At 38.6% G+C, this 26,872-nt stretch overlaps 2 protein-coding genes across 3 annotated transcripts; both read right to left on the bottom strand.

Annotated features, from left to right (window-relative positions):
• Window positions 1-2,837: 2,837 nt before the first annotated feature.
• LOC113525779 (claudin-4-like) lies at window positions 2,838-26,840 on the bottom strand. Of its 2 annotated transcripts, none has more exons than XM_053239368.1 (3): window positions 26,738-26,840; window positions 4,887-5,019; window positions 2,838-4,490 (listed from the first exon to the last, which is right to left on the bottom strand). In XM_053239368.1, the coding sequence occupies exons 2-3, from the start codon at window positions 5,016-5,018 to the stop codon at window positions 4,017-4,019; spliced, it is 606 nt and encodes a 201-aa protein (XP_053095343.1). In that variant the 5' UTR covers window position 5,019; window positions 26,738-26,840; the 3' UTR covers window positions 2,838-4,016. The 2 variants fall into 2 exon arrangements, with proteins under 2 accessions (XP_053095343.1, XP_034165649.2); XM_034309758.2 differs by lacking the exon at window positions 26,738-26,840 and adding an exon at window positions 14,377-14,512.
• Window positions 22,920-26,872, bottom strand: LOC113528189 (claudin-4). The gene is made up of 3 exons (XM_034309793.2): window positions 26,738-26,872; window positions 24,352-24,484; window positions 22,920-23,972 (listed from the first exon to the last, which is right to left on the bottom strand). Exons 2-3 carry the CDS (start codon window positions 24,481-24,483, stop codon window positions 23,508-23,510), a joined length of 597 nt encoding a protein of 198 aa, XP_034165684.2. The 5' UTR covers window position 24,484; window positions 26,738-26,872; the 3' UTR covers window positions 22,920-23,507.

The raw sequence follows: 26,872 nt of genomic DNA on the forward strand, positions 1-26,872 counted from the left end.
TGGTTTCCCAGAAGTCTCCATACATAGGGGACTGTGTCTGCCAGCACCACGTCGGTTCTATGTAAAGCAACAGCTGCTCTAGTTATACTGAATATTACTAATTGCAGCTGTGTTAAGTAAGTAATGAACTCCTATGTGTGGTGCTGTTACAGACTTACTATTTCCACCCCAAAGTTGATTATTTTTCCTGTTACAGCACGTCCTAAAATGTTTTATTCCCTTTTATATCTACAGCAATTTGCCAACAATTACAACATTTTTTTTATTAAAGATTGACAGGTCATGTTTTTTATCTGTTTATTGTTACAATTAATGTTGTGGAACTTCCAAGAAACAAGTTAGTTCGTGTTGTCACTTATGTTACAGCAGTAAAAAATCTTGACCACCGGTTTCAGCTACATGAGTGAGAGACAGATGGCGCTGTGGTACCCGGTGAGCAGTCGAGGCCCTGATGAATCCTAAAATCATTTTTTTTGTGTGTGTATTTATAACAGAGATGTGTAGGGCTGCAATTATCACATCATTTTAGAGTAATTATGGTAAAATGGACTCCATTTAAAGCATTTAAAGCTTACATAAGGGGAGAAATTATTAGCTATACAAGTGCTAAAAACAAACACTATAATCAGGAATTACAAATGTTAGAAGATCATATAAAAAAAATTGAAACTGAAATTAGTATTGATAATAACCCTGAAAAGATACGTAACTTATCTATTATGAGAGCTAACTATGATAAATTAACAGCGGATAAAGTGGCTAAAAGTCTATTGTGGACTAAGCAAACATACTACGATCAGGGGAAAAAAGTGGGCAAGCTGTTAGCATGGCGGATAAAGAAGATGCAGTCTGAAAGAATGATTAATAATATAAAGCTGAAGTCTGGTAATTTAACTACGGATCCTGTAGAGATAAATAATAATTTTAGAGATTTTTATCAAACACTATACAAATCAGAATGTAATGGAAATGCAAAAAAGCAGAAGATATTTCTTGATCATCTGCAGTTTAAGACGATATCAGAAGACGAGAAAATAGCATTAGATAGCCCATTAACAATAGTAGACCTTAGTGAAGCTATAGGAGATATTAATAGTGGTAAAGCACCAGGACCTGACGGGTTTCCAATAGAATTTTACAAGACATTTAAGAGACAGCTTGTAAGGCCATTACTTGATATGTATGAGGAATCTTTTACGATAGGAACGCTCCCAGATTCATTAAGATTAGCTATTATAACTTTAATATTAAAACCAAATAAGTCCCCAACTGAATGCTCATCTTACAGACCAATTAGTCTAATGGGTTGTGATACAAAAATACTTTGTAAAGCACTTTCTAGAAGATTAGATAAATATCTTCCCCAATTAATTGTTGACGATCAACAAGGCTTTATACAAAAACGACAAGGATATCATAATATTAGAAGGGTCTTGAATATACTATACGAGAGATACAATGAAAAAGACACAGCAATGCTATCTGTAGATGCATGTCAAGCATTCGACAGGATAGAATGGGACTATCTTTTTGAACTGCTTCCTAGGTTTGGATTAGGTAAAACATTTCTCAAGTGGATCCAGCTTCTATGTACAAACCCAGCTGTTGAGATATTAACTAATAACACCATCTCAAAACCTTTTAATCTTCAACGATCAACCCGTCAAGGGTGTCCTCTGTCCCCATTGTTGTTTGTGTTGGCAGTCGAACCCTTAGCTATGGCAGTAAGAGCCCATACAGGAATATCAGGTGTTACAATAGGGGGGAGGGATCATCGTATCTCTTTATTTGCGGATGATATTATATTTTTTCTAACTAGTTTAAAAGACAGTATTCCTAATGTGATCAGACTAATTGAAAACTTCGGAGAATTTTCTGGATATAAAATAAATAATTCCAAGTCAGTATTACTATTTCTTAATAAAGATGAAAGACATAAACCTATTATAAACACCCCATTCATGACAACTACGGATGGTTTTAGTTATTTAGGAGTCAAAATCAGTTACGACCTTAGTAAAATAATTTCAATAAATTATGATCCCCTGATGGACAGAACAGCTGAGGTTTTTCAAAAATGGTCAAATTTACCAATATCCATGATTGGACGAATTAACATAATAAAAATGTCTATTCTACCTAAATTTCTATGTTATTTTCAAACACTCCCATTGCCATTACCAAACACGTTCTATGATAAACTTGACCAATTGCTTGCCCAATTTATTTGGAGTGACAGAAAAGCTAGACTTCACCTTAAACTCTTATATTTACCTTATGATAGGGGAGGGCTTCAGCTTCCTAACTTTAGATGGTATTATATGGCTGCCCAGCTGACTTCAGCATTAAATTATTTCCGTATAGCACCACCTCCAGCTTGGGTGGACATTGAACAATCACACACCCCAGATTTATCATTAAAAATGTATCTATATTCTTCAGATGTTAAATCATTGAAACAAAACACAAAAAATCCTTTTCTTAAAAATACAATTTCAATTTGGCATGCTGCACATAAACATATAGGTGATATGCCGAAACTCTCCCAATTTACTCCTATTTGGGGTAATATTCAGTTTATACCAGGTAATAAAGACGGAGGCTTTAAGTTATGGAATACAAGAGGCGTTCAGAAAATTATGGATTTATATGAAGATGGAGTTTTACTTCCCTTTGATCATTTATGCCAGAAATATTTAATCCCCAAAAAACATTTTTTTAAATATTTACAGTTAAAAAGTTTTTTGTCATCAAAAAAGGAACAGATAAGTTGTATACCATCTTTATCATAACTAGAGGAAACAACTCTCGGAAATTTAGAAGGAAGGGGGCATATATCTAGGTATTACAATTTATTGGTTAAATATAGTACTGAGTCAACATTAGATAAATTAAATGCTTGGAAATTGGATATGAATGAAGATATAGATGAAGCAGACTGGAAAGATGCATGTCTAAAAGCACAAACACAAACAATAAATACAAGGTTTAAATTACTTCAATATAAATGGTTAATGAGAACCTACATAACTCCTGTTAAGCTTCACCATATGTCTGGTAACATCCCAGATGTGTGCTCTAAATGTTTGGATGAGAAGGGCACATTATACCATTGCCTTTGGGAATGTTCAAAAGTAAAACAATTTTGGAAAGAGGTTATTACATGTATGTCAGACATATTCAATGTCCAAATTCCTTTGAATGTTAAACTCTGTATTCTTGGAATATATCCATTGGATTTTACTTTGAAACAAACTAAGCTCCTAGATTTCGGTCTTCTCCAAGCCAGGAGAGCTATTGCATTGTGTTGGAAGAGCATGGACGCTCCATCCTTGAAAATGTGGAAAAAGGAGATCTTGAACTGTATCGGACTGGAGAGACTAACTTATATTGCAAAGGGCAAGCGAAAAGATTTTGATCGGCTTTGGGAACCATACATGAATATCATGTAAGTGGGGATATAGACTTTACTTAACATTATACTGATGTTTACTTGGCATTGTAAACGTTGAAAATACATCTATTGATTTATTATGTACTTATTATTTATTATTGTACTTTTTTTATTTATTTATTTATTTATTTTATTTATTATTATTATTATTTTTTTTTTTATTATAATTTGTTATTGTAGTATTTAATTTATGTAAACTGTATGTATAGAAGGTTGAGTGCAGGTGTACCTGTTCATGTGTTCTTTTGTTAATGGGTCAAAAATAAGAAAAGTCAATAAAGAGAGGAAAAAAAAAAAAATAATAATAATGTAGCAGGTTGAACAATTTTGAACAAAAGGAATATTTTTGATAGCTTAGTATTAATGGTAATATTAAGAGTGGTTACTATTTTACATATTTATATTTTAGAAATTTTTATAACTGTGTTATATTGATAAACCTGCCTAATTGGAGTATTTGCTACATTTAGTTGAATCCCCATTCTGAAATGCCCCGCCCCTTTTTCTTATTATGCTTTTATACCAACACATCGTCAAACCTCTACCTGAAATGTTCACTATTTCAGATGTCATTTACATAGATAACCAGAGTTGAGGTGTTGTCGCTGTAGTACTTGGTGGTGCCTCCGGATCGCGGGCGGCTGAAGCAGCACAGCAGTCCTCCGCCCAGCAGGAGGAGCACTCCTCCGGCCCAGCCGATATAGATGCACAGTCCAATCTCTCTGTGGATTGATACCAGCGGGTTTTTGGAGTCTCTCATGACGTTGTTGGCTGTCCAGCTGACAGGGATGATGAGCAGCACGCCGGCTATGAGCATGCCCACACCAGCCGCCAGGAAGATCTTTGGCTTGGTGTATTCATTTTTGATGCACATGACGAGCAGCAGGGAGATCACCGTCACTATGCAGCACACGATGGTCATGGCACGAGCTGCCTGGATGTCCAAGGCCAGGATCAGCAGTGAATCGTAGGCTCTACACTGATACTGGCCCGTGCTCTGGTACACACACCCCATCCACAGACCTTCATGCGATATCTGCACACAAGCACACGCGCAGACACACACACACACACACACACAAAGATGGGTTACACCTACACATCTCACTCTGGATATATTTTTCTTTACTTCACTCTTTTCATCCCACCGATAGTTCTGTCTGTTATTTCCCTGCTTTACATCTCCACTAATTTAGCACACCTGACTGACCTCACCTGATGTATGAAGCTGTAATGTGTGGAGCTGTAATGTACAGGTGCAGTTAAACACCACGTGGAGCTCAGACGTGTACAAACCTACAGCATTTCAGTCTGAACTACAACACTCCCTCCTTCCCCTTCTTACACACACGGTACCATGTGTGTATTTTATCTCTGCAGTGTCTTAGCTCGTGGTGTGTGTGTGTGTGTGTGTGTGTGTGTGTGTATATACCATTGCTGTGACAATGTAGTGTCTGGTGAAGGAGGAAACCGTCCAGCTGGGGAGGGCGCAGGTGATGATGGCAGCAATGAGGCCCAGAATTCCCAAACCCACACACACAACCTGTATTCGTTTACATTCCATCCTGCAGGAGAGAGAGAGAGACAGAGATGGTCAGCATAATGTGCCTTTTTTTAATCACTGGTGGAAAAACACTAACTAGGGGTCTGAGAAGTGTGAATTAACCTTTTCATGCATAAACAATTGCTTTCATATTTTCTCTTTTTTGCTTAAAATGGCATGATATATGAATTTTGGTTCTCTGTAAATATTACTTGTATTACTTATATTACTTAAAAAGTTAAGTCCATGTGGAAGCAGAGGCACGGTCATGCCCCGGTTTGTGAATTGAGGGCGGAGCCGGGGAAGGTGAGTGGTAAGGGTTATGCACACAAGAGAAATTGTACTAATGAGGGTCCTGTGTTGCAGTGAGCTGTTGTGACGATAAAAAGAGGAGAGACAAGCGCCTCGAGAGAGAGAGACAACCAGCACAGAGCTGTGTGTGTGAGAAATAAAACCGCTGAAAGGCGAAAATAAAAGATAAAGAATAAACCTCCTTTTGTAACAAGCCTGCCTCCCGTCTCCTCATTCTCATCATGACAATGAGCAAGTGTCACACTGGTGCTGAAACTCGGGAGGACCATGGATATATTCGCCATCATGGAGACCTCTCCCTTAGCTGAGATCGTCAAGTCCCTCGCTGGCATCCACCAAACCCAATATCAGGCCCTCTTGAGCTGTGGACGGAGCAGGAGCAGCGCTTCCAGGTCCTGCTCCAAGCTAAGGTGGAGGACCGGCAGGTGCTCCGGAGCCTGGTACAGCCGGCTGGTACTTCAGCTACCGCCTCCACCCTGGCCCATGTCACACTGGCAAAGATGGAGCCGCAGGACGAACCAGAAGCCTTACTTGAGCTGTTTGAGCGCACAGCCCTGGCATGGAGCTGGCCCGAGGTACAGTGGGAGGTCCGCCAGCTGGTGCTCCTCTCCAGAGAAGACCAGGTCACAGCCCAACAGCTTTCGGTGGCAAACCTGCTGGAGTATCTGGACTTGCAACGGGTCAGCCGCACCCCTCAACAGCATCATCAGCGCTTCCACTCTACAGCTAGAACAGCCACCCATTCGCATTCCAGACTCTGCCCGAAGGTGACTGCTGGCACAGGAGCGCAGCGCCAAAGGGAGCAGTTCGTCACCCGACTACCAGAGGGCATGGTGGAATTCGTCCGGTGCCAATGAGTGGCATCGCTGGATGAGACTGAGGACCACTTGGTGGCGTATCCGGGGGCAGGTGAGCCTCTCCCTTTTCCTTCTCGCTGTCATACCCCTCCTCACCCCTGCTCTTTCCCTGTCCCTGCACAATGGAAATGGGGGCCAATTCCCCCGAAACCCCGATCCCGTGTTTTCCCGCCCCTCCCTTTCCACCGGCGTTGGTCCAGATCCCTGAATCGCCACATCCCGCCCCCAATCGAGCTTGGACGTACCACATACCAGTGAGTGTCCAAAGGGGTACATACCACGCCTTGGTGGATTCAGGCTGTAACCAGACCTCAGTTCACCAATGCCTGGTTCAAAGTGAGGCATTGGGCACTGTACCTGTGGTGAAGGTGAGGTGTGTGCACGGGAATGTTCACGAATGTCCACTGGTGCTGGTCATCATCAAATTCCAGGGGCAAAAACACATAGTGGAGGTGGCGGTTAGTCCTTGCCTTACTTATCCAATAATCTTGGGGACAAATTGGCTGGTGAATCTCCCAGCCACCCCAGAAGGGCCATTGTGCCCACTCCCATTAATCAAGGTCCCCTTAGTTGACTACACAATGCGATACCTGGAAGCAGTGCCTCTGCGCAACATTTCCACACACAGTGTTGTGGATTCACTATTCCGTGTTATCTCCCAGGTCAGGATCCCTAAAGAGATTCTGACAGAGAAGGGCACGTCTTTCATGTCACGAAAACTACACAAGCTTTATGAATTGTTGGGGATTTAAATTGATTCACACGAGAGTTTACTACCCACAGATAGATGGGCTGGTTGAACGGTTTAATCAGAGGCTTAAAAACATGATTCGTAAGTTCATTCACAACAATGCACAGAATTGAGATAAGTGGCTAGAACCCCTGTTCTTTGCAGTACGAGAGGTCCCGCAAGAATACTTGGGGTTTTCCCCATTCAAATTATTGTAAGGGCGGAAGCCTCGCAGCGTCCTCGACATCATTTGGGAAAATTGGGACAAGGGACCTTCTAACAGTAAAAGCAAAATTCAGTATGTTCTTGACCTGAGGGCAAAACTCCATACCTTGAGTCACATAACACAGGAGAATTTGCGTCAGGCACAAGAACGTCAGTCCCAGCTGTATAACTGGGGTACTTGGCTACTGGAGTTCTTGGGAGATAAAGCTCATTTTACTACCCACATAGAGCTCTTAATTACTTGCCAAGTGGCAAGGACCCTTTGAGGTCACATGGCAGGTCAGGGATGTCGAGTATGAGATAAGGCAAACAGATAGAGGCGGGGTGCAGCAGGTTTACCACCTTAACCTCCTCATACCATGGAGGGAGGTGGTTCCTGTGTATTTGGCAACGGTTGTTCCAAAGAAGGAGGAGCATTTTTAGGAATCTAAAAATGGTGGCTCAATCAACCCCGGTCCCTTATAGAGACTACCTCTTCATCCCACATCACGGACGTTGCCAAGTTCTCGCATCTGCCCGGTCACACTAATCTCATAGAGCACCACATAGAGACACCCCCAGGGGTGGTGGTACGCAGCCGCCCCTCTCGTCTACCCGAGCATAAAAAAACAGGTGGTTTGGGATGAGCTCAAGGCCATGCTCTTAGGGGAGTAATCAAGGAGTCCCACAGTGAGTGGTCCAGCCCGGGAGTTTTGGTTCCCAAAATGGACAGTGCAGTCAGGTTTTGTGTGGACTTTAGAAAAGTCAACACACTGTCTAAATTCGACACATACCCAATGCCTCCCATTGACGAGCTCCTCGATCGGTTAGGTGAAGCTCGCATTTATTCGACACTAGATTTGACAGACATATAGGCAGATCCCCTTGACTCCAATATCTCATGAAAAAACAGCCTTTTCAACTCTCTTTGGTTTACAACAATTCATGAGCCTTCCTTTTGGGTTGTTCATGGCGCCTGAGATGTTCCAGCGGCTCATGGACAGAATCCTCCCACACACTGCTTATGCTTCTATCTGGATGACATTATTATCTACAGCAATGATTGGCAATGGCACATGCAGCATCTGAGGGCTGTTCTGAGATTTCTGAGGTGGGCGGGGCTCATTGCGAACCCAAGCAAGTGTGTGATTGGGCAGGTGGAAGTACGGTATCTGGGTTTCCACTTGGGTCATGGGCAGGTGCATCCCCAAACTGATAAGACAGCAGTGATTGCAGCAGTTTGTGCCTAGTTATTCGGACATCATGCACCTGCTGACTGATCTTATTAAAAAGGGAGTGCCAGATCCTGTCCGTTGGACAGAGCTGTGCCAGCGGGCTTTCACTCAGGTAAAAGCTGCACTCTGTAGCAGACCACTTTTACATTCTCCTGACTTCTCTGTCCCTTTTATTTTGCAGACAGACGTGTCGAACAGGGGGTTGGGGTCCGTGTTGTCCCAGCTGGGGATATGTGGAAGCGGAGGCATGGTTGAGCACCAGTTTGTGAATGGAGGGCAGAGCCAGAGAAGGTGAGCGGTAAGTGTTGCACACCTGAGAGGAATTGTACTAAAGAGGGTTCTGTGTTGCAGTGAGCTGTGGGGAGGATAAAAAGGGGAGAGATGAGCGCCTTGAGAGAGAAAGCCAACCAGCACAGAATTCTTACTGTGATGAATTTACCGGTTGCACAATTTGTCCATATTATACATAATAATAGAAGGGATTTATTTATAATTGCACTACCCAGATGAGGATGGGTTTCCTTTTGAGCCTGGTTCCTCTCAAGGTTTCTTCCTCATATTGTCTCAGGAAGTTTTTCCTTGACACCATTGCCTCTGGCTTGCTCATTAGTGATAAATTCACATATTTACAATATATTTTTTGAATCCATTTATTTCTGTAAAGCTGCTTTGTCACAATGTCCATTGTTAAAAGCACTATACAAATAAAATTGAATTGAATTGAAATAAAACCGCTGAAAAGCGAAAGTAAAAGATAAACAATAAAGCACCTTCTGAGTTGTTGCAAGCCTGTCTCCCGTATCCTCATTCTCTTCCTGACCAGAGCAAGTGTCACAGTCCACAAATTCATTCATAACTGTGAACACTATGCATGAAAGAGTTAATCACTATAGCATATAGAAAGCACATATCTCTGCGGTTATATATAGTATGTCTCAGAATCATGCTTGTCTGTTCGCTTGTTTTGTCTTTATCTGCATAACACTTTGCCTGACTGCGTGTGTTTTGGAGAAACATGCTAAAAAGGAAGTTAGAGAATCGGTGTGAGAGGGTGAGAGAGAGAGAATCAGATGGACAGAGTGAGACAGAAATCAGAAAACTGCTGAAATACAGAAAGCATAGAAAAAGAGGATGTTGATTCCTTTTTTCAATTTGCATCCTCATCTCTCTTTATTCTCTGATTATTTCTAAAGTAGAATTTTGGCTAATTGCAGCTCTAATAAAGCTCTTAAAGAGAGTCTGAATATGAGAATGTTTTAGATATTTTTTTAGCTGGAAATAAACTCATTGCTGTTAGGATGTCAGAACCTTTTCTGAACCTTTTCCTTTGGGAACATTCCTATATACTGTTTGTAAATGTTCCTGCCACATTTTCAGTTACAGGGACATTAAAACACTAAGTCTAAATGGACACAGTGGGTCTCACATTGTGTGTAAATGTGATTTACAGAAAAAGTGAAGAAGATAGTTTGACATGAAAATAGTGAGATAAAAGGTATTTGTGGTATACCCAGGTGATCATGGACACTAAACACATCAAGTTACACATTTTCTTTCTAGTAAAGACCTGGAAATTGTGATTCACTTGTTAATTTCATTGGTCTCCCTCAAACTATGTCAAAAGCTAGGCTTTTAACAGGGTCAAGAAAGAGAGATCATATTTCCTCTGTAGTAGCATCTCTATATCGGCTCCTGTGAAATTCAGTGTTGATTTTAAAATTCTGCTTTGTTTACAGGGCACTTTCTGGACTTGTGCCCCAATATATCAGTGATCTTCTTCCTTACTCCTCCACTAGAGCGATCAGGTCTTCTGATTACCTTTCTTGTCCAGAATTCCTCGTTGTCGCTATAGCACTAGAGCCGATCGTGCCTTTTCTGTGGCAGGTCCTAAACTCTGGGACAGTCTCCCTCTCTATGTGAGGTCAGCTTCTTCAGTAGCAACTTTTAAATCTTCTTTCATTAGCTTTTGAATAGGTCCTTTAATAGGTTGAAATAGGTAAATACATAATGCTGTGTTTAAAGGTATCTAATTATTATTATTATTATTATTATTATTATTATTATTATTACTACATATTTCTACATTTCTGTCAGTTTGTTTGATTGATCTGTAAAGAGTCAACTTTTGTTGTTTTATGCTCTATAAATAATGGTTGACTTGACATCACACAGCGAAGCTGCTATTATTTAAACAGATTGACATACAAAACATTAATCTTCTCCTGTAGCTAAAGAGTACAGAACTGTGCAATGAAATTGATTATAAAATGCTACTATTAACCACATTGATTATAAAATACTACTATTGACCTATAAAGCGCCTGAGCGAATTTTTGGTCTTTTATGATCCGCCATGCCTACTTCGATCAAAAGGTGCAGGCTATTTGTTGGTACCTTGAATAGTGAAGGCTGCAGCAGGGGGTAGAGCTTTCTCTTACAAAGCCCCAGAGTTAAGGAACAACCTTCCAATTAGTGTTTGGAGCTCAGACACAGTCTCAGTGTTTAAGTCTAGGCTGAAAATATATTTGTTTAGTCAAGCCTTTAGTGAATAGTTTTTCTTAGGTAAAGGAGCAGATCTGGAGGGTTCACGGGTATAGAGCGTTGTGGTGAACTGGGATGTTTGGATGCTGTCGTCCCCCCCACTCTCACACGTTCACTCAGGTTTGTTGACGGTGGAGTGGCTTGCTGCTTTATGTCCCAGGGAGCCCTCATGTCTTTGTTACCTTCTGGCTCTCCCTTTTAGTTATGCTGTTATAGCTAGTCTTTCTGGAGTCCTTGCTTGCACTCTGCACACAATGTACATTGTCTTTACCCATTACGTGACAATTAGCATACCTAATAAAATCTCCCTCTCTGTCAAGCTGGACATGCTACTCCTGAGATGCCAGTGATCCTGACCCTTCCTGCTCTCTGGACCTGCCTGGTTGGAGTTCTCATCAGTTGGAAATCACTAGCTCTTGCCGATGATGGACCCACATGGACAGCCTAAAGATACATGAGTTTACTGAGGATGGTACCACTTAAAAACCATTAAGATGGCTTTGGACTGCATTTGATACAAACAGTTTTGCTATGATGGCTTAGGACTACAATTGCTATGTTAGCTTTAGGACTTCAATTCCCACGAACAGTTTTGCACTCAAGTCTCCATCAGTGAACAGTTGATAACTTCAACAAAATAGACTTCATGTGTAAACTGTAATGAATTTCATGATCAACGGGACCCCAGTGGAAAGAGTGGATAGTTTCCGGTACCTTGGTGTTCACATCACGCAAGACCTGTCATGGTTTTTCCATGTTAACACCCCGTTGAAGAAGGCCCGGCAGCGTCTATACCACCTTAGACGCTTGAGAGACTTTCGAATGCCCTCTAAGGTGCTAAGGAACTTTTACACCTGCACCATTGAGAGCATCCTGATGGGAGCATCACAGCCTGGCTTAGGAACAGCACCCAGCTGGACAGGAGGGCTCTCCAGACAGTGGTGCGATCAGCTGAGCATACCATCCGTACAGAGCTCCCTGCCCTGAACTCTATCTACAGCAAGCGGTGCTGGAACAAGGCCAGGAAAATAGTAGACCTCAAACATCCGAACAATGGACTCTTCTTTCTATTGCGGTCAGGGAAGCGCTTCCGCTCCCTAAATGCCAATACAGAGAGGATGAAGAGGAGCTTCTTCCCACAGGCCATTGGGCCCTCAACCAGTACAACACCAAGGACTAAGAATCATTCATCTCCATCCATACATCTCCTCCAAACACCCAACCTCCAATCACATCTACATACTTTTTAGCATTGCAACTTAGTATTTTAGTCCTGCATTTATTGCACATTGCACATTTGCACATTACATCGCACAAACAGCACATATTGCACAAAACTGCACATTCTCTGCACTTTATATCGATACTGCTGGACTGCTGCTGACACCATCCATCCTTCACATATTTTTCCTTATATATAATAGTTTTCATATATTTTTCTTTATATATATATATTTTTTTGGAATTTTATACATTTTTCTATACTTTCTTTTATGTTTGTGCAGTTGTGCAAGACATTTCAGTCGTACTGTGTATGGTTATGCATGTGACAAATAAAATTTGAATTTGAAATTTGAATTTTCCTGGTTACACAATTGTACTACCATGTAGTACACAGTTAAAGAAGGGAATTATTTATAATCGCACTTTCCGGTGTCACCCAGATGAGGTTGGGTTCTCTTTTGAGTCTGGTTCCTCTCAAGGATTCTTTGTCATATCATCTCAGGGTGTTGCCACCGTCGCCTCTTGCTTGCTCATTAGGGATAAATTTAAAATGTATATCCTGAATTTATACATTTCTATAAAGCTGCTTTGTGACAATGTCCCTTGTTAAAAGTACTATACAAATAAAATCAAATTGAATTGAATTGGACTGTGGTTAAGGGGTGTGTAAGAATTACAGAAATTATAGCTAGATGTACATGTAATGGATCAAAAGTGCCTTTCATCAACTGCATAATGATCAATAGCCTTAATTCCCACCATTAAGAAAAAAATCTTTTTTTTTTTTTTTACACAAACTCAAGAGCAAAACGTAGGACACAAATGTTTTTTCCCAACTAACTTGGATTTACAGCAGCAACACAATTCTTATGGAATAAATCTGTTCACGTGCAGCTTAATAATGCTACGATATTTTTCATGAGAAGCAAACCTCATCTCTTATGTGATGTGTGTGTGTGTGTGTGTGTGTGTGAAATTTAAGTTAAACCACATCTTACTGAGAAAACCTACAAACAACTTCCCACACCACCAAGGCACGCATTTCCTCCTCTCCACCACTCTGTACATCCAGTAGTAATGCTGCTTAAATATTTATGTTTATTTTTATCTCCGCTTTGGCCTTTACAATATGAAAACGAGCCGCTAAACAATCAGATACATCATTTCAGTTAAAATAACTTCAGGATTTTAATAAAGTTATTCAATTACAAATATTGCAATATTCACTTCAGGGTTTTCATTACAACACTGTATTAAAATAATGTATGTATGATTTGTGAAAGGTTACAAAAGACATAGCGTCAAGGGTACCATGTCAGTGACAATCAATTGTACTCAGCTCCCTTAAAATAACAAGGTTATGAAAATGAATTGAATTCAGTCCTTGTTAATTCAATTCATTTTCATAATTTACTGGAAAAGTCATCTTTATTCCTCCAGCCTCCAGTTCTGCCTTTAAATAAAAATAATTTATCTCATCTCAACATCTTCCACATAGTACATTAAACAGTACAGTCAGAAATAAATGTAATGTTTATTAGACAAAGTACAGCTAGTCTACATTTAACCTCAAAGCTGCAACACCAGGTCCAGTTATAAGCGTAAATAACACCAATGTACAATCATATTACAATTATATTACACTTGCAGAAGATAGGGTACTAACCTGTAAATTCAGTGAAACTGAATACAGTGACCTTTAAAACTGGATAGTAATTACGTTTTACTTTTTACGTTCATTTTTCTAGGTAAAAGATACAGACTAAAGGTACTAAAGGGGTACGTTTGATGGTACCTTTACAGTGACAAAGATTGGTACAGTTTAGTACCTTTTTTCTGAAAACTAAACATCCAAAAAGTGTACCTTTTTTCTTCCATGCAGCACAACATCATGTCTAAACATTAAATTTAATTTTTTAGCTATTTTACTTTAAGGTAAATGAGGGCAAGTGCTACATTACATAAATGCCTTACAGTAAAGCTACAGTAATAATATCCAGAAATGGAGATTTTAAGATATTGAAAGTTGTAGTAATTACCTTGTGAGATAATAATAAATCATATTTTTCATATTTCTATTTCTGGATTTTCAGTAGATTTAAAAACAAAAATCCTATTATTACTGCACTTGTACATCTCACTACGTAACTACTACAACCTTCAAAATGGTTCATGCTGTACTCATACTGTAGGACATTTGTATAATATTGCAGTTGTACTGAGTCATAAATACAGCTGTACTGTACATTACCACTGTGTTCAATCCGGCACAGTACCTGCAGCTGGAGGTGGGAACAGAGGTTCAGATCCGGTTCTGGGTACGGTTCCTGACGAAGAGGACAGAAGGAGAAAAGGAAGAAGACAGGGAGAGGTGTCTTTGAGCTGGAGGTAAAAGGAAGCGTCTATCTCTCTCTCTCTCTCTCTCTCTCTCTCTCTCTCTGAACCGCTTCTGCTTTTTCTTTTTTTTTTGGTTAAAAGAGTTGCTTGAAATTGCAAAAGGCTTTTGTAATGTGACACCAAATTAGTGACTGTAATATGCACAATTGGGTAATGTGGCAGTTTATCTTCAAGCATCCGTGTAGAAAAACTTGCATTTCTTTAGGAAACAAAATATGCTTTATGTAAATACATGGTTTCCCAAAAGTCTCCATACATAGGGGACTGTGTCTGCCAGCACCACGTCGGTTCTATGTAAAGCAACAGCTGCTCTAGTTATACTGAATATTACTAATATTCTTGCAGCTGTGTTAAGTAAGTAATGAACTCCTATGTGTGGTGCTGTTACAGACTTACTATTTCCACCCCAAAGTTGATTATTTTTCCTGTTACAGCACGTCCTAAAATGTTTTATTCCCTTTTATATCTACAGCAATTTGCCAACAATTACAACATTTTTTTTATTAAAGATTGACAGGTCATGTTTTTTATCTGTTTATTGTTACATTTAATGTTGTGGAACTTCCAAGAAACAAGTTAGTTCCAGTTGTCACTTATGTTATAGCAGTAAAAAATCTTGACCACCGGTTTCAGCTACATGAGTGAGAGACAGATGGCGCTGTGGGACCCGGCGAGCAGTCGAGGCCCTGATGAATCCTAAAATCATTTTTTTTGTGTGTGTATTTATAACAGAGATGTGTAGGGCTGCAATTATCACATCATTTTAGACTAATTATGGTAAAATGGAAAGAGGTGCTTTAATCATTTAAATTTCTGAGATTGGTTAAATTTAGTTTTTATTTTTTATTTTTGAGGTGTTAGTTGTGATCTGATACAGTAGCATTGGGGTGGAGCTTAGGGTTTACATTTTAGGGGAAAAAGTGTTCTGGACCTCATTAACTTTCCTAATAATAATAATAATAATAATAATAATAATAATAATAATAAAAGCTGCAAGCAGCATTTTTGGGGGCCAAGCACCCGGACTCGGTGAGCCACACATTCACAGACATGCTAGAATTGTTGCCTAAGCAATCACAGGAATGCAGATCCATAACTTTAGGCAAAGGGATTCAAGAGTGAATCCCACAAGGTGGCGCAGTCACAAACATCTTGGGTACATTCAGGGCATGTTCCTACTGATATGTAGATGCATTGCTGAGATACACCCTCACATCCTGTTTTTTGCATTTACCAGCGCGTTACAGGAGAATGGGTTTGAATATCAAAATTCCTTTTGATAATTTTTGTTCAGGCAGGTCTCAAGATGACGTGAGCCAAATTTGGTGACGATTGGACAAAATTTATGGTAGTTAGATGTAAGCATTTTTAGCATGTTATGGTAACTTTTGATCAGTAGGTGGCGCTATCACGAACGTTGTTCCTCAGAGCCTCAGAACATGGTCCTGAAGATGTCTACCAAGTTTTGTATCAGTGCGCAAAGTCGTTGCTGATACAGCCTCACTTCCTGTGTGGCGGCTTCGCCGTCAGATTTGTTGGCCCATTACGGGTAAACCCTTTGGACTATTAAAAATTCTTTTGATAACGTTTGTGAGGCTTACTCTGGAGATGATGTGCTCTAAAATTGGTGATGATTGGACAAAATTTGTAGGAGGAGTAGTAGTGAAAAAACAGTTTTTGAAAAAAAAAAAAAAAAATGGCAGAAAATCTAATCAGCAGAAGTTCATAGTCATAGGGTGCATTAAACTCGTCTCGACCAGGGAATCCAGTGATGCCTGGCTTTTAAATTTTGGACACATGGGTCAAAAGTTATGAGCATAAATGTACTTCCAGATTAGGCCCAAATTTGACCCAATGGTGGCGCAAGAGTGTTAGGAACACTTGGCCCAAATTTGATCAGAATGTTCCTTAGACCCTCCCCAATCAGTGTGCCAAATTTCACACCTTTTTCCCAGCCGGTTCTCTGGGCTGCCATGGTCACCCTAGCCAGAAGAAGAAGAAGAAGAAGAAAACGTAGAATAACAATAGGGTACTTATGCACCCTAATAATTAGAAACCTATTTGTGTAGCACTCAAAATGCAAAGAGAATTGATGTATACAAAATGTAAGCTGTGAAATCTTAACTAGTGTTAGTTGCAGGTGTGTGTTAATTACAGGACCTGTGTGTGTGTTATAAGCTCCTCTGATGTTCCTGACAACTTTACTGTAGATTGGAGTGGTTTCAGTCTTAAACGGTCCTTTATATCCAGGAGGTAATCCAACGCTGAACGCCACCTTAAGCAATCTGTCAACACAGCGCAACATGTAGACATACAAATTTTTTAAATTCCAAATCTGAATTAAAGACTGATGATCAACGCTAATTTTAAGATTTCATAAAGCACAAAGTTATTTAGCACTGTATGTGTTCATTAAGTTAATCAATTAACGATGTGTGTTTGTGTGTTTGTCTGTGTGTGTGCTTATTGTAGGTGTTAAAAATTGTAATGGTTTCCTTTGTAAAGGTGACACTAGGTGTTAGTTCAACACTACCCGTGTTAATTAGTAACCCGTCATTTAACAGTGTACGTTACAGTTATATTAGTTTAGCACTAAAACATTGAAATAGTAACTCTGGTGTTGATTGTAGGTGTTAAAAATGGTAAGGGTTGTTCTGTGTAAAAGTAACACTATGTCACTATATTGTTAAGTCTAGATGTTAATTCAACACTGCCGGTGTTAATTAATTGGAATTTATAGATGATCATTACAAGCTTCGTTGTGGTGTTAATTGTAAGTGTTAATTCAGCACCAGAAGAATCTGATTAAATTCATTTAACCTCATACTGTCTGTGTTAAACTGTGTTATACTACGTCATTGAATAGGTGTTAATTGTATGTGTTAATTCAGCACCAGGAGAATGAATTCAGCAGCGTAAGAATGATCTAACACTTCAGATGTTAATTAAAAATGATAATAGTTGGGTGCTAAACATCAAGATATTCAGCGCTATAAGTGTTGATCATTGTGTTAGTTGTTATTTATTTCTTGTGTAAATTCTCAGTAATTAGCATCAGGGCTAAATGTTGATCTGTTGTTTGTGTGAGTGTGTTTCCAGATGTTTTGTTTCTTCACACTCTCCAGTTCGCTCTTCACGGCCAGCAACTCGCCTGCTTGAGCTTTGGGGGAAAAAAAAGTAGAAAATGTAAAGATTTTCAAATGTTTTAGGAGTAGAAAATGTTTGGGTTAAGTAGTTTATATTCTATTGTCTTTCTTCAGATTCACAGTCTCTTTCTTGTAACTCAGCAGCTGTAGCTTTGAATCGCATGTTAAAGTAAAACACTCAATATGGACATGTTTCATTACCTCAGTTTAGTGGAGTACATCCAGAACATATTCTCCATCTCTCCATAATATAACATGGTGGACTCAAGAGCGGTGTTTGTCCTGCACACATTACATTTATCAAAACTGTACGTTCAAGCTGGAAAGTTTTCTTTGAGTTTGAACAGATTCGCAGGAGAAAGCAAACTAGTGTGCAAAACCTAACCTAGCGAGTTAATGTTAACTAGTGAGTGAAAAGAACTTCAGCGAGAGAAAGCTAAGCTAGAGAGCAAAATAAGACAGTGAAAGATAACTAGCTAGTAAAAAAACACTAGCAAGGAAAAATTAATTACCTTGTGAAAGCTAATACCTACTGAGTTCAAGTTGGAATAATTGTTCATTATTTTTTTATTTATTTATTTAACTTTCCAAATAAATTGGCAGTGTGCACAAGCTCAGCTAGTGTTTTTCAGTAGTGTTTTTTTTTTTTTTTTTTAATATACCACCTAAAGTTTGGTAGCATACAATTATTTTAGAATCTCACACTCTGTTTTCTGCAAATTTAAAGTTTTTTTTTTAATTTTTGCTAAATTTCTACAGTTTCTAAATTTCTCTGAACCAAACCAGACCAGTGCAGAAACGGAAGAAACAGCTGCAATGATGCTGACTGTGATGGAGGGAAGTGTGATGTTCTTCATCTTACCTGCATTCTCATTCTCCATGTTCACCAACTTCTCCTTGATCTCAGATAAAGCGGCTGCCTGCTGACACACGAGCTCTCGGAGCTGCTTCATCTCACCGCACGGATCCTGACATGTTCCATGACTTTCCGTTTCCTGCAGACTGCTCGGCACTGGCATCAGCAGAAACATGATGGGCAAGTAGAACACAGTTCTCTCCGTCTTTACTGCTGAGATCTCTGACATTCTCTCCTATACACCGATATCATTAAATAACCCCAGCTTTACCTGGACATTCTCTCTGCTTATTAAACACAACCTACGCTCAGGTCAGTCATTAAACTCAGACTTGTGAGATACGGGAATTTAATCTTCCAGAGCAGGAATTTCCAAAGAAAGAAGGAGAGAAAGAGAAAATATTACAGGTGACTGTTCATGGTGTCGCTACATTTCTATTCTGATAAAGTTCAGTAACTTGGTGCAATTATAAATGTTTATGACATTTAACATTTATAAGTGAACTAAGTCCATGATTCTGTTGAAAATGATACAGTTGTTTGATACCTAATAATAACATAAAGTAATAATATTTCAGAATATGTTTGCAGAAAATTAAAATATGTTTCTCTTTGCTCCAGTCAAACTGAAAAGTTTCTACAGCTAATCTTGTAGCTGCCATTTTACAATTACTGTAATCCTGTAGCTACCAACTTATAAGTAATGCTCAATTTAAAAATATTATTCAATTCAATTAAGAAAATAAATATGAAACAAAACTCAAAACTTAATTTTCAATTTTTTTGTTGTCTTTTTTAGCTTCTTTCTTCTGTAGCATAATACTCATAATACTGTAGCATAATACGCACATATAAAAATATAAAACAAACTAAACAAACAACTAAAACAAAACACACACACACACACACACACACACACACACACATATATATATATATATATATATATATATATATATATATATATATGTGTGTGTGTGTGTGTGTGTGTGTGTGTGTATATATATATATATATATATATATATATATATTCAATTTTATTTGTATAGCGCTTTTAACAATGGACATTGTCACAAAGCAGCGTCACAGAAATATATAAACTCTAAATTTATATAAATATAAATTGTAAATATGTGAATTTATCCCTAATGAGCGAGCCAGAGGTGACGGTGGTGAGGAAAAACTCCCTGAGATGATATGAGGAAGAAACCTTGAGAGGAACCAGACTCAAAAGGGAACCATCCTCATCACATGAAGTCTGTTTTGTTGAACCTACCTACAAAAGGCTTGACTAAACAAATATGTTTTCAGCCTAGATTTAAACACAGAGACTGTGTCTGAGCCACGAACACTAAGTGGAAGGCTGTTCCATAACTGTGGGGCTTTGTAAGAGAAAACTCTACCCCCTGTATATAGCCTATACTATTCGAGGTACCAACAAATGGCCTGCACCTCATAAAAGACCAAAAGATTTCTCAGGTACTGTGGCGCAAGACCATTCAGTGCTTTATAGGTCAATAGTAGTATTTTATAATCAATACGAAATTGGATTGGGATGTAGCGTGATAAGATAGGGGTGATGTGGTCATATCAGTTTTAGGGCAGAATAATAATAATAATAATAATAATAATAATAATAATAATAATAACTAGACAAAGAGGTGAACAGGATAATTGATGGCAGGTGTGTGTGGTTAGTAGTCCAGAGAGAGGAAGCGGAAAGTGGGAGGATGCTGAAAGTTTGGTGGAGGCGTGACAAGAATTACATGGGTTATATGAAAATGGTGTCTCTACATGAACACTTTTATGCTTGTACCTCAGCACGTAAGTGTTCATTTCATTACTGCTTTTGACACAATAAATAAATGTGTCTAAACAAATATTAATCTATATATTATATTAAAGATATAATATTGTCTTGTCAATATTGTCTTGACACCTACTTTTATTTAATCATGTCTGCTAACTTGACAGATGTGTTTTCAAAATTAGGACATATAAAAATTAAGATGTTTAATCATCTTTGAGCATTTCACACATTTTTTTGCAAACTAATTTTATAAAACTCAGGAGATATTGCTTGAGTACCATGGTTCTATGCATTTTATCTCATTTCTATGCATTTTCTACTACATGTTGAATTATTCAGCCATTCAAATTGATTTATTTTCCTTGTAGACAACATTAGTATTACAGCTGACATCTGTTGCTCACATTGAGATAAATGGCTGATCATTTAGATTTGCTGTTAGCCCCCCGAACATCAGAAATTCGTGAAATTTGGCAAGTTTTCTCAGACTGTCCTGTTGTCCATGTGTGCCATGTGTTTCATGAAGTTTGGACATTGCGTTCACAAGATATAAGCCAATTAGTTATTATTTGCCACACCCACAAATATATAGTCCTATATCTCCACAATGACTATATGAATCAAGATTATTTTGATAACTTTTTTCTCGAGTATCTTGAGATGGTGCATGCCTAATTTTATGTGACTCAGACAAAAAGAGTTAAAAAAAAAAAGTAAGTTTTTCAGAAAATTAGAATTGTAGATACATTTTATATATGTAAAAAAATGAGATGCATATTTTGTAGTGCTTTATGCAAGGATTCATAGGAAGCAAGAATTATATGCTAGCATGCACAGATGCAGAGTTATTAGCAAAAATGCAAATTTGCTCATTATAGTTCCACCTTGTGGCTGATTCTCAAAAGATTTGGTACACAGCGTCATTTTGAAACTATGTATGAACCTGTCAATTTTCGTAACAGTCGGACATTTTGATTTGACGTTATTAGCTGCTGAATGTTGATTGGCTACTGGTGGCCATTTTTGTTGATTTTTTTGCCAAATCATATTTAAAGAGTATGTTAGCATGTGTACCAAAGATGATGCATACCAATTTTCAACTTCATGGATCATATGGTTGTGGAGTTATAGTGGTTTTTCAGTTTTAGCACCCCATATGGGCGGAATTTGATGCGACTTGTTATGCCTCCTCAGAATGTCCTGTTGTCTATGTGTATCAAGTTTTGTTAATTTTCGACATTGTGTTCAGCACATATAGATCAATTTGTAAAAATGGGCATCACCTGACCAATTATCTAACTTATATCTTCACAATGCTTTGACGAATCAAAATTCTTTTGATAATTTTTTTTGTCCTGAGGGCCTGGGGATCATGCATACCAAGTTTCGTGCAAATCGGTTGAATTAGGATAAGTTCGAAAAAGTAGTTTTTTCAAAAAATTAGTGTGGCAGATAAACTTTATAGACAAACATATAAATGAGACTTACACTTGTTAGGGCTTAAAGCAAGGATTCAGAAGAAACAAGAATTCTTAATTCTATCACACACGGTTGCAGAGTTATTAGCTAAAACTTAAAGTTGCTTATTAGAGTGTCAGCTTGTGGCCGATTTTCACAAAATTCAATACAAATATTTGATTTCATACACTTATACAAAGATATCCATTTTCTTACCCGTAGACCATTCAGATTTCACATTATTAGCTGCTGATATTTGTATCTGAGTCGTATTAGACGCTATGTTAGAAGGTCCACAAAAGAAGATGCCTACGAATTTTCAACTTCATTGATCATACATTTGTGGAGTTACAGTGATTTTCAGTTGTAGCACCCCCTATTTGATGAAACTTGGTGTGCTTCCTCAGAATGTGCTGATGTCTACGTGAATCAAGCTTCGTCATTTCATCACTCCATCACTCCATCAGCCGGCACATGCGGACAGCGTTGTTATAACAGCAGGGGACTTTAATCATGCCAACTTAAAGTCTGTTCTACCCAAATTTAACAGATATGTGAACTTCCCGACAAGAGGAAAAAACACCTTAGATCAAGTATACTGCAACATTCCATATGCTTATAAAGCCAGCCCTCTGCCACATCTGGGATGTTCAGATCATCTGTCTCTATTCCAGCATACAAACCACTCAGCTGTAGACAAAGACCATCCACAAAGACAGTCAGAGTATGGACTAAGGAAGCCACCTCAGCCCTGCAGGACTGCTTTGAGGACACAGACTGAGGAGTCTTCGCTGAGGGGACAGACCTGGAGGGACACACATCAGCTGTGCTTTCATATATAAACTTCTGTGCTGAGAGTGTGTCTGTAACAAAAACTGTTAAAGTGTTCTCCAATGATTGTTTTATTTCAAATCCATTGTGGTGGTGTATAAAGGCAAAATCACAAAGACTCTGTCATTATCCAAATACTTCCAGACCTAACTGTATATTTTATATATATATATCTATATATATCTATGGGTGCTCCATTTTGTTGTTGGTGGTGTTCTCCATTTCCTGAGATGGCTACAAGGTTTCTAATCAAAAAATGAATAACACCATCATCATCATTATCTTCATCACTGAACAAAAGACTCCAAATAAACAGGAATGTTCATCAGGAATGTTCATTTTAATTAATTTTTTGTTACCAAGCAACATTATACACAGCTAATCATACATCATATATCTCACATGGGTCTAAAAAGCTCTTCTCTGACTAAATCCTGACTTACAGTTCCTAACCATCAGCAAAAAGCTAAAAGCTATAAAATAAATATATAAAAAACCAACCCTGCCCATATATAAATGATTTAACTCAGGTGTGTATTTAGTATGTTAAATTTACCTTGTGTGAATTACAGATTAAAAAATGACAGTTTCGGATTATCTTGGTATAGATTAACTTTAGCTGCTGCTTCTTTAATTTTAACTTGTGTAAATTTTTAAAAAGTAAAAATAATGTAGAACAAAATAGAATTTTGAACAAAATGAATATTTTTGATAGCTTAGTATTAATAGTAATATTAACAGTGTTTACTATTTTAGATATTTTTATAACTGTGTTAAATTGATAAACCTGCTTAACTGGAATATTTACTACATTTAGTTGAATCCCCATTCTGAAATGCCCCGCCCCTTTTATACCAACGCATCGTCAAACCTCTAGGTGAAATGTTTTCTATTTGAGATGTCATTTATCTAGATAGCTGGAGCCAAGGCGGTGTTGCTGTGGTACATGGCGGTGCCTCCGGTGCCTCCAGATCGCGGGCGGCTGAAGCAGCACAGTAGTCCTCCGCCCAGCAGGAGGAACAATCCCCCAGCCCAGCCGATGAAGATGCATGGACCCAGCTGTGTGTCGATTGATACCAGCGGGTTTTTGGAGTCTCTCATGACGTTGTTGGCTGTCCAGCTGACAGGGATGATGAGCAGCATGCCGGCTATGAGCATGCCCACGCCAGCCGCCAGGAAGATCTTTGGCTTGGTGTCTTCGTTTTTGATGCACGTGACGAGCAGCAGGGAGATCACCGTCACTATGCAGCACACAATGGTCATGGCACGAGCCGCCTGGATGTCCGAGGCCAGGCGTAGCCGTGAATCATAGGTTTTGCACTGATACCGGCCCGTGCTCTGGTACACACACCCCATCCACAGACCTTCATGCACCTACACGCACACACACACACACACACACACACACACAAGATGGGTTACACTTACACATATCACTCTGGATTTATTTTTCTTTACTTCACTCTTTTCATTCCACCGATAGTTCTGTCTGTTATTTCCCTGCTTTACATCTCCACTAATTTAGCACACCTGACTGACCTCACCTGATGTATGAAGCTGTAATGTGTGGAGCTGTAATGTACAGGTGCAGTTAATCACCACGTGGAGCTCAGACGTGTACAAACCTACAGCATTTCAGTCTGAACTACAACACTCCCTCCTTCCCCTTCTTACACACACGGTACCATGTGTGTTAATTTATCTCCGCAGTGTCTTACCTCGTGTGTGTGTGTGTGTGTGTGTGTGTATATACCCATGCCATGACAATGTAGTGTCCGGTGTAGGAGGTAACCTTCCAGCTGGGGAGGGCGCAGGTGATGATGGCAGCAATGAGGCCCAGAATTCCCAAACCCACACACGCGATCTTTATTCGTTTCCGTTCCATCCTGCAGGAGAGAGAGAGAGAGAGAGAGAGAGAGAGAGACAGAGACAGAGATAGAGAGAGAGAGAGAGAGAGAGAGAGAGAGACACAGTCAGTGTAATGTGCTGTTTTTAATCACTGGTGGAAAAACACTAACTAGGGGTCTGAGGAGTGTGAATTAACCTTTTCATGCATAAATAATTGATTTCATATTTTCTCTTTTTTGCTTAAAATGGCATGATATATGAATTTTGGTTCTCTGTAAATATTACCTGTATTACTTATATTACTTAAAAAGTAAATGGATTGTCCATGAGTACAGAGAGGCTAAAACAGTATGCCTGACATCATAAAATAATCTTCCAACATTTGGGTCTAAAATATGTAATGTTGAAAACAAAATTTTTTGAAAAGTTTATTTCTGAACAAAACAGACAAAAAAAATCAGGTAGAGTCTGGCACAAAAACAATTTTATTTATTTATTTATTTTTTAATTTTATGTAGATAGTCATATGGCAAATAGTCTAGAGCGCTAGAGAGGTTCACGTTAATTTAAAGTGATTTGGAGGTGATTTTTATATTTTAGAAAAATAAGATATAAACCAAAAGCCTTAAATTGACTAAGTGTGAACACTACGCATGAAAGAGTTAATCACTATAGCATATAGAAAGCACATATGTCTGCTGTTATATATAGTATGTCTCAGAATCATGCTCGTCTGTTCCCTCGTTTTGTCTTTAACTGCATAACACTTTGCCTGACTGCATGTGTTTTGGAGGAACATGTTGAGAGAGAGAGAGAGAGAGAGAGAGAGAGACAGAGAGAGAGAGATTCAAATGGACAGAGTGAGACAAAAATCACAACTGCTGAAATACCGGAAGCAAAGAAAAAGAGGATGCTGTTTCCTTTTTTTTTTTTTCTTTTTTTCATTTTGCATTCTCATCTCTCTTTACTCTCTGATTATTTCTAAAGTAGAATTTTGGCTAACTGCAGAGTCTGAATATGAGAATGTTTTAGATGTTTTTAAGCTGGAAATAAACTCATTCTTCTGAACCCCCTTCAAACCCCCTTTAGGATGTCAGAACCTTTTCTGAACCTTTTCCTGATACTGTTTGTAAATGTTCCTAAAATGTTGCTGCCACATTTTCAGTTACAGGGACATTACAACACTAAGTCTAAATGGACACAGTGGGTCTCACGTTGTGTGTAAATGTTTTCGTAGACTGGAAATTCTCACAAGATTTACAAAAGTTTTGGAGAGGCTGATTTTTTTTTTCCCCTCAGACATGTTGATGAATGTCAGTCAGACTTAAAATGCAAAGCGCACTCCCAACGCAAAATATAACTGAGAGAATGAATTCGGTCCTTTTAATTCAATTCATTTTCATAATTTACTGGAAAAGTCATCTTTATTCCTCCAGCCTTCAGTTCTGCCTTTAAATAAAAATAATTTATCTCATCTCAACATCTTCCACATAGTACATTAAACAGTACAGTCAGAAATAAATGTAATGTTTATTACCCAAAGTACAGCTAGTCTACATTTAACCTCAAAGCTGCAACACCAGGTCCAGTTATAAGCGTAAATAACACTCATGTACAATCATATTACTATAGATTATTTTAGAAGTCTGAACAATGGCTTTAGACTTTTAGAAGACAGGGTCCCATCCTGTAAATTCAGCTGCAGTGTGAATACAGTGACCTTTAAAACTGGATAGTAATTACGTTTTACTTTTTACGTGCATTTTTCTAGGTAAAAGATACAGACTAAAGGTACTAAAGGGGTACGTTTGATGGTACCTTTACAGTGACAAAGATTGGTACAGTTTAGTACCTTTTTTCTGAAAACTACACATACAAAAGTGTACCTTTTTTCTTCCATGCAGCACAACATCATGTCTAAACATTAAATTTAATTTTTTAGCTATTTTACTTTAAGGTAAATGAGGGCAAGTGCTACATTACATAAATGCCTTACAGTAAAGCTACAGTAATAATATCCAGAAATGGAGATTTTAAGATATTGAAAGTTGTAGTAGTTACCTTGTGAGATAATAATAAATCATATTTTTCATATTTCCATTTCTGGATTTAAAAAAAAAACAAAATCCTATTATTACTGCACTTGTACATCTCATTACGTAACTACTACAACCTTCAAAATGGTTCATGCTGTACTCATACTGTAGGACATTTGTATAATATTGCAGTTGTACTGAGTCATAAATACAGCTGTACTGTACATTACCACTGTGTTCAATCCGGCACAGTACCTGCAGCTGGAGGTGGGACAGAGGTTCAGATCCGGTTCTGGGTACGGTTCCTGACGAAGAGGACAGAAGGAGAAAAGGAAGAAGACAGGGAGAGGTGTCTTTGAGCTGGAGGTAAAAGGAAGCGTCTATCTCTCT

The sequence above is a fragment of the Pangasianodon hypophthalmus genome, chromosome 13, assembly GCF_027358585.1.
Source record: "Pangasianodon hypophthalmus isolate fPanHyp1 chromosome 13, fPanHyp1.pri, whole genome shotgun sequence".
NCBI lineage: Eukaryota > Metazoa > Chordata > Actinopteri > Siluriformes > Pangasiidae > Pangasianodon > Pangasianodon hypophthalmus.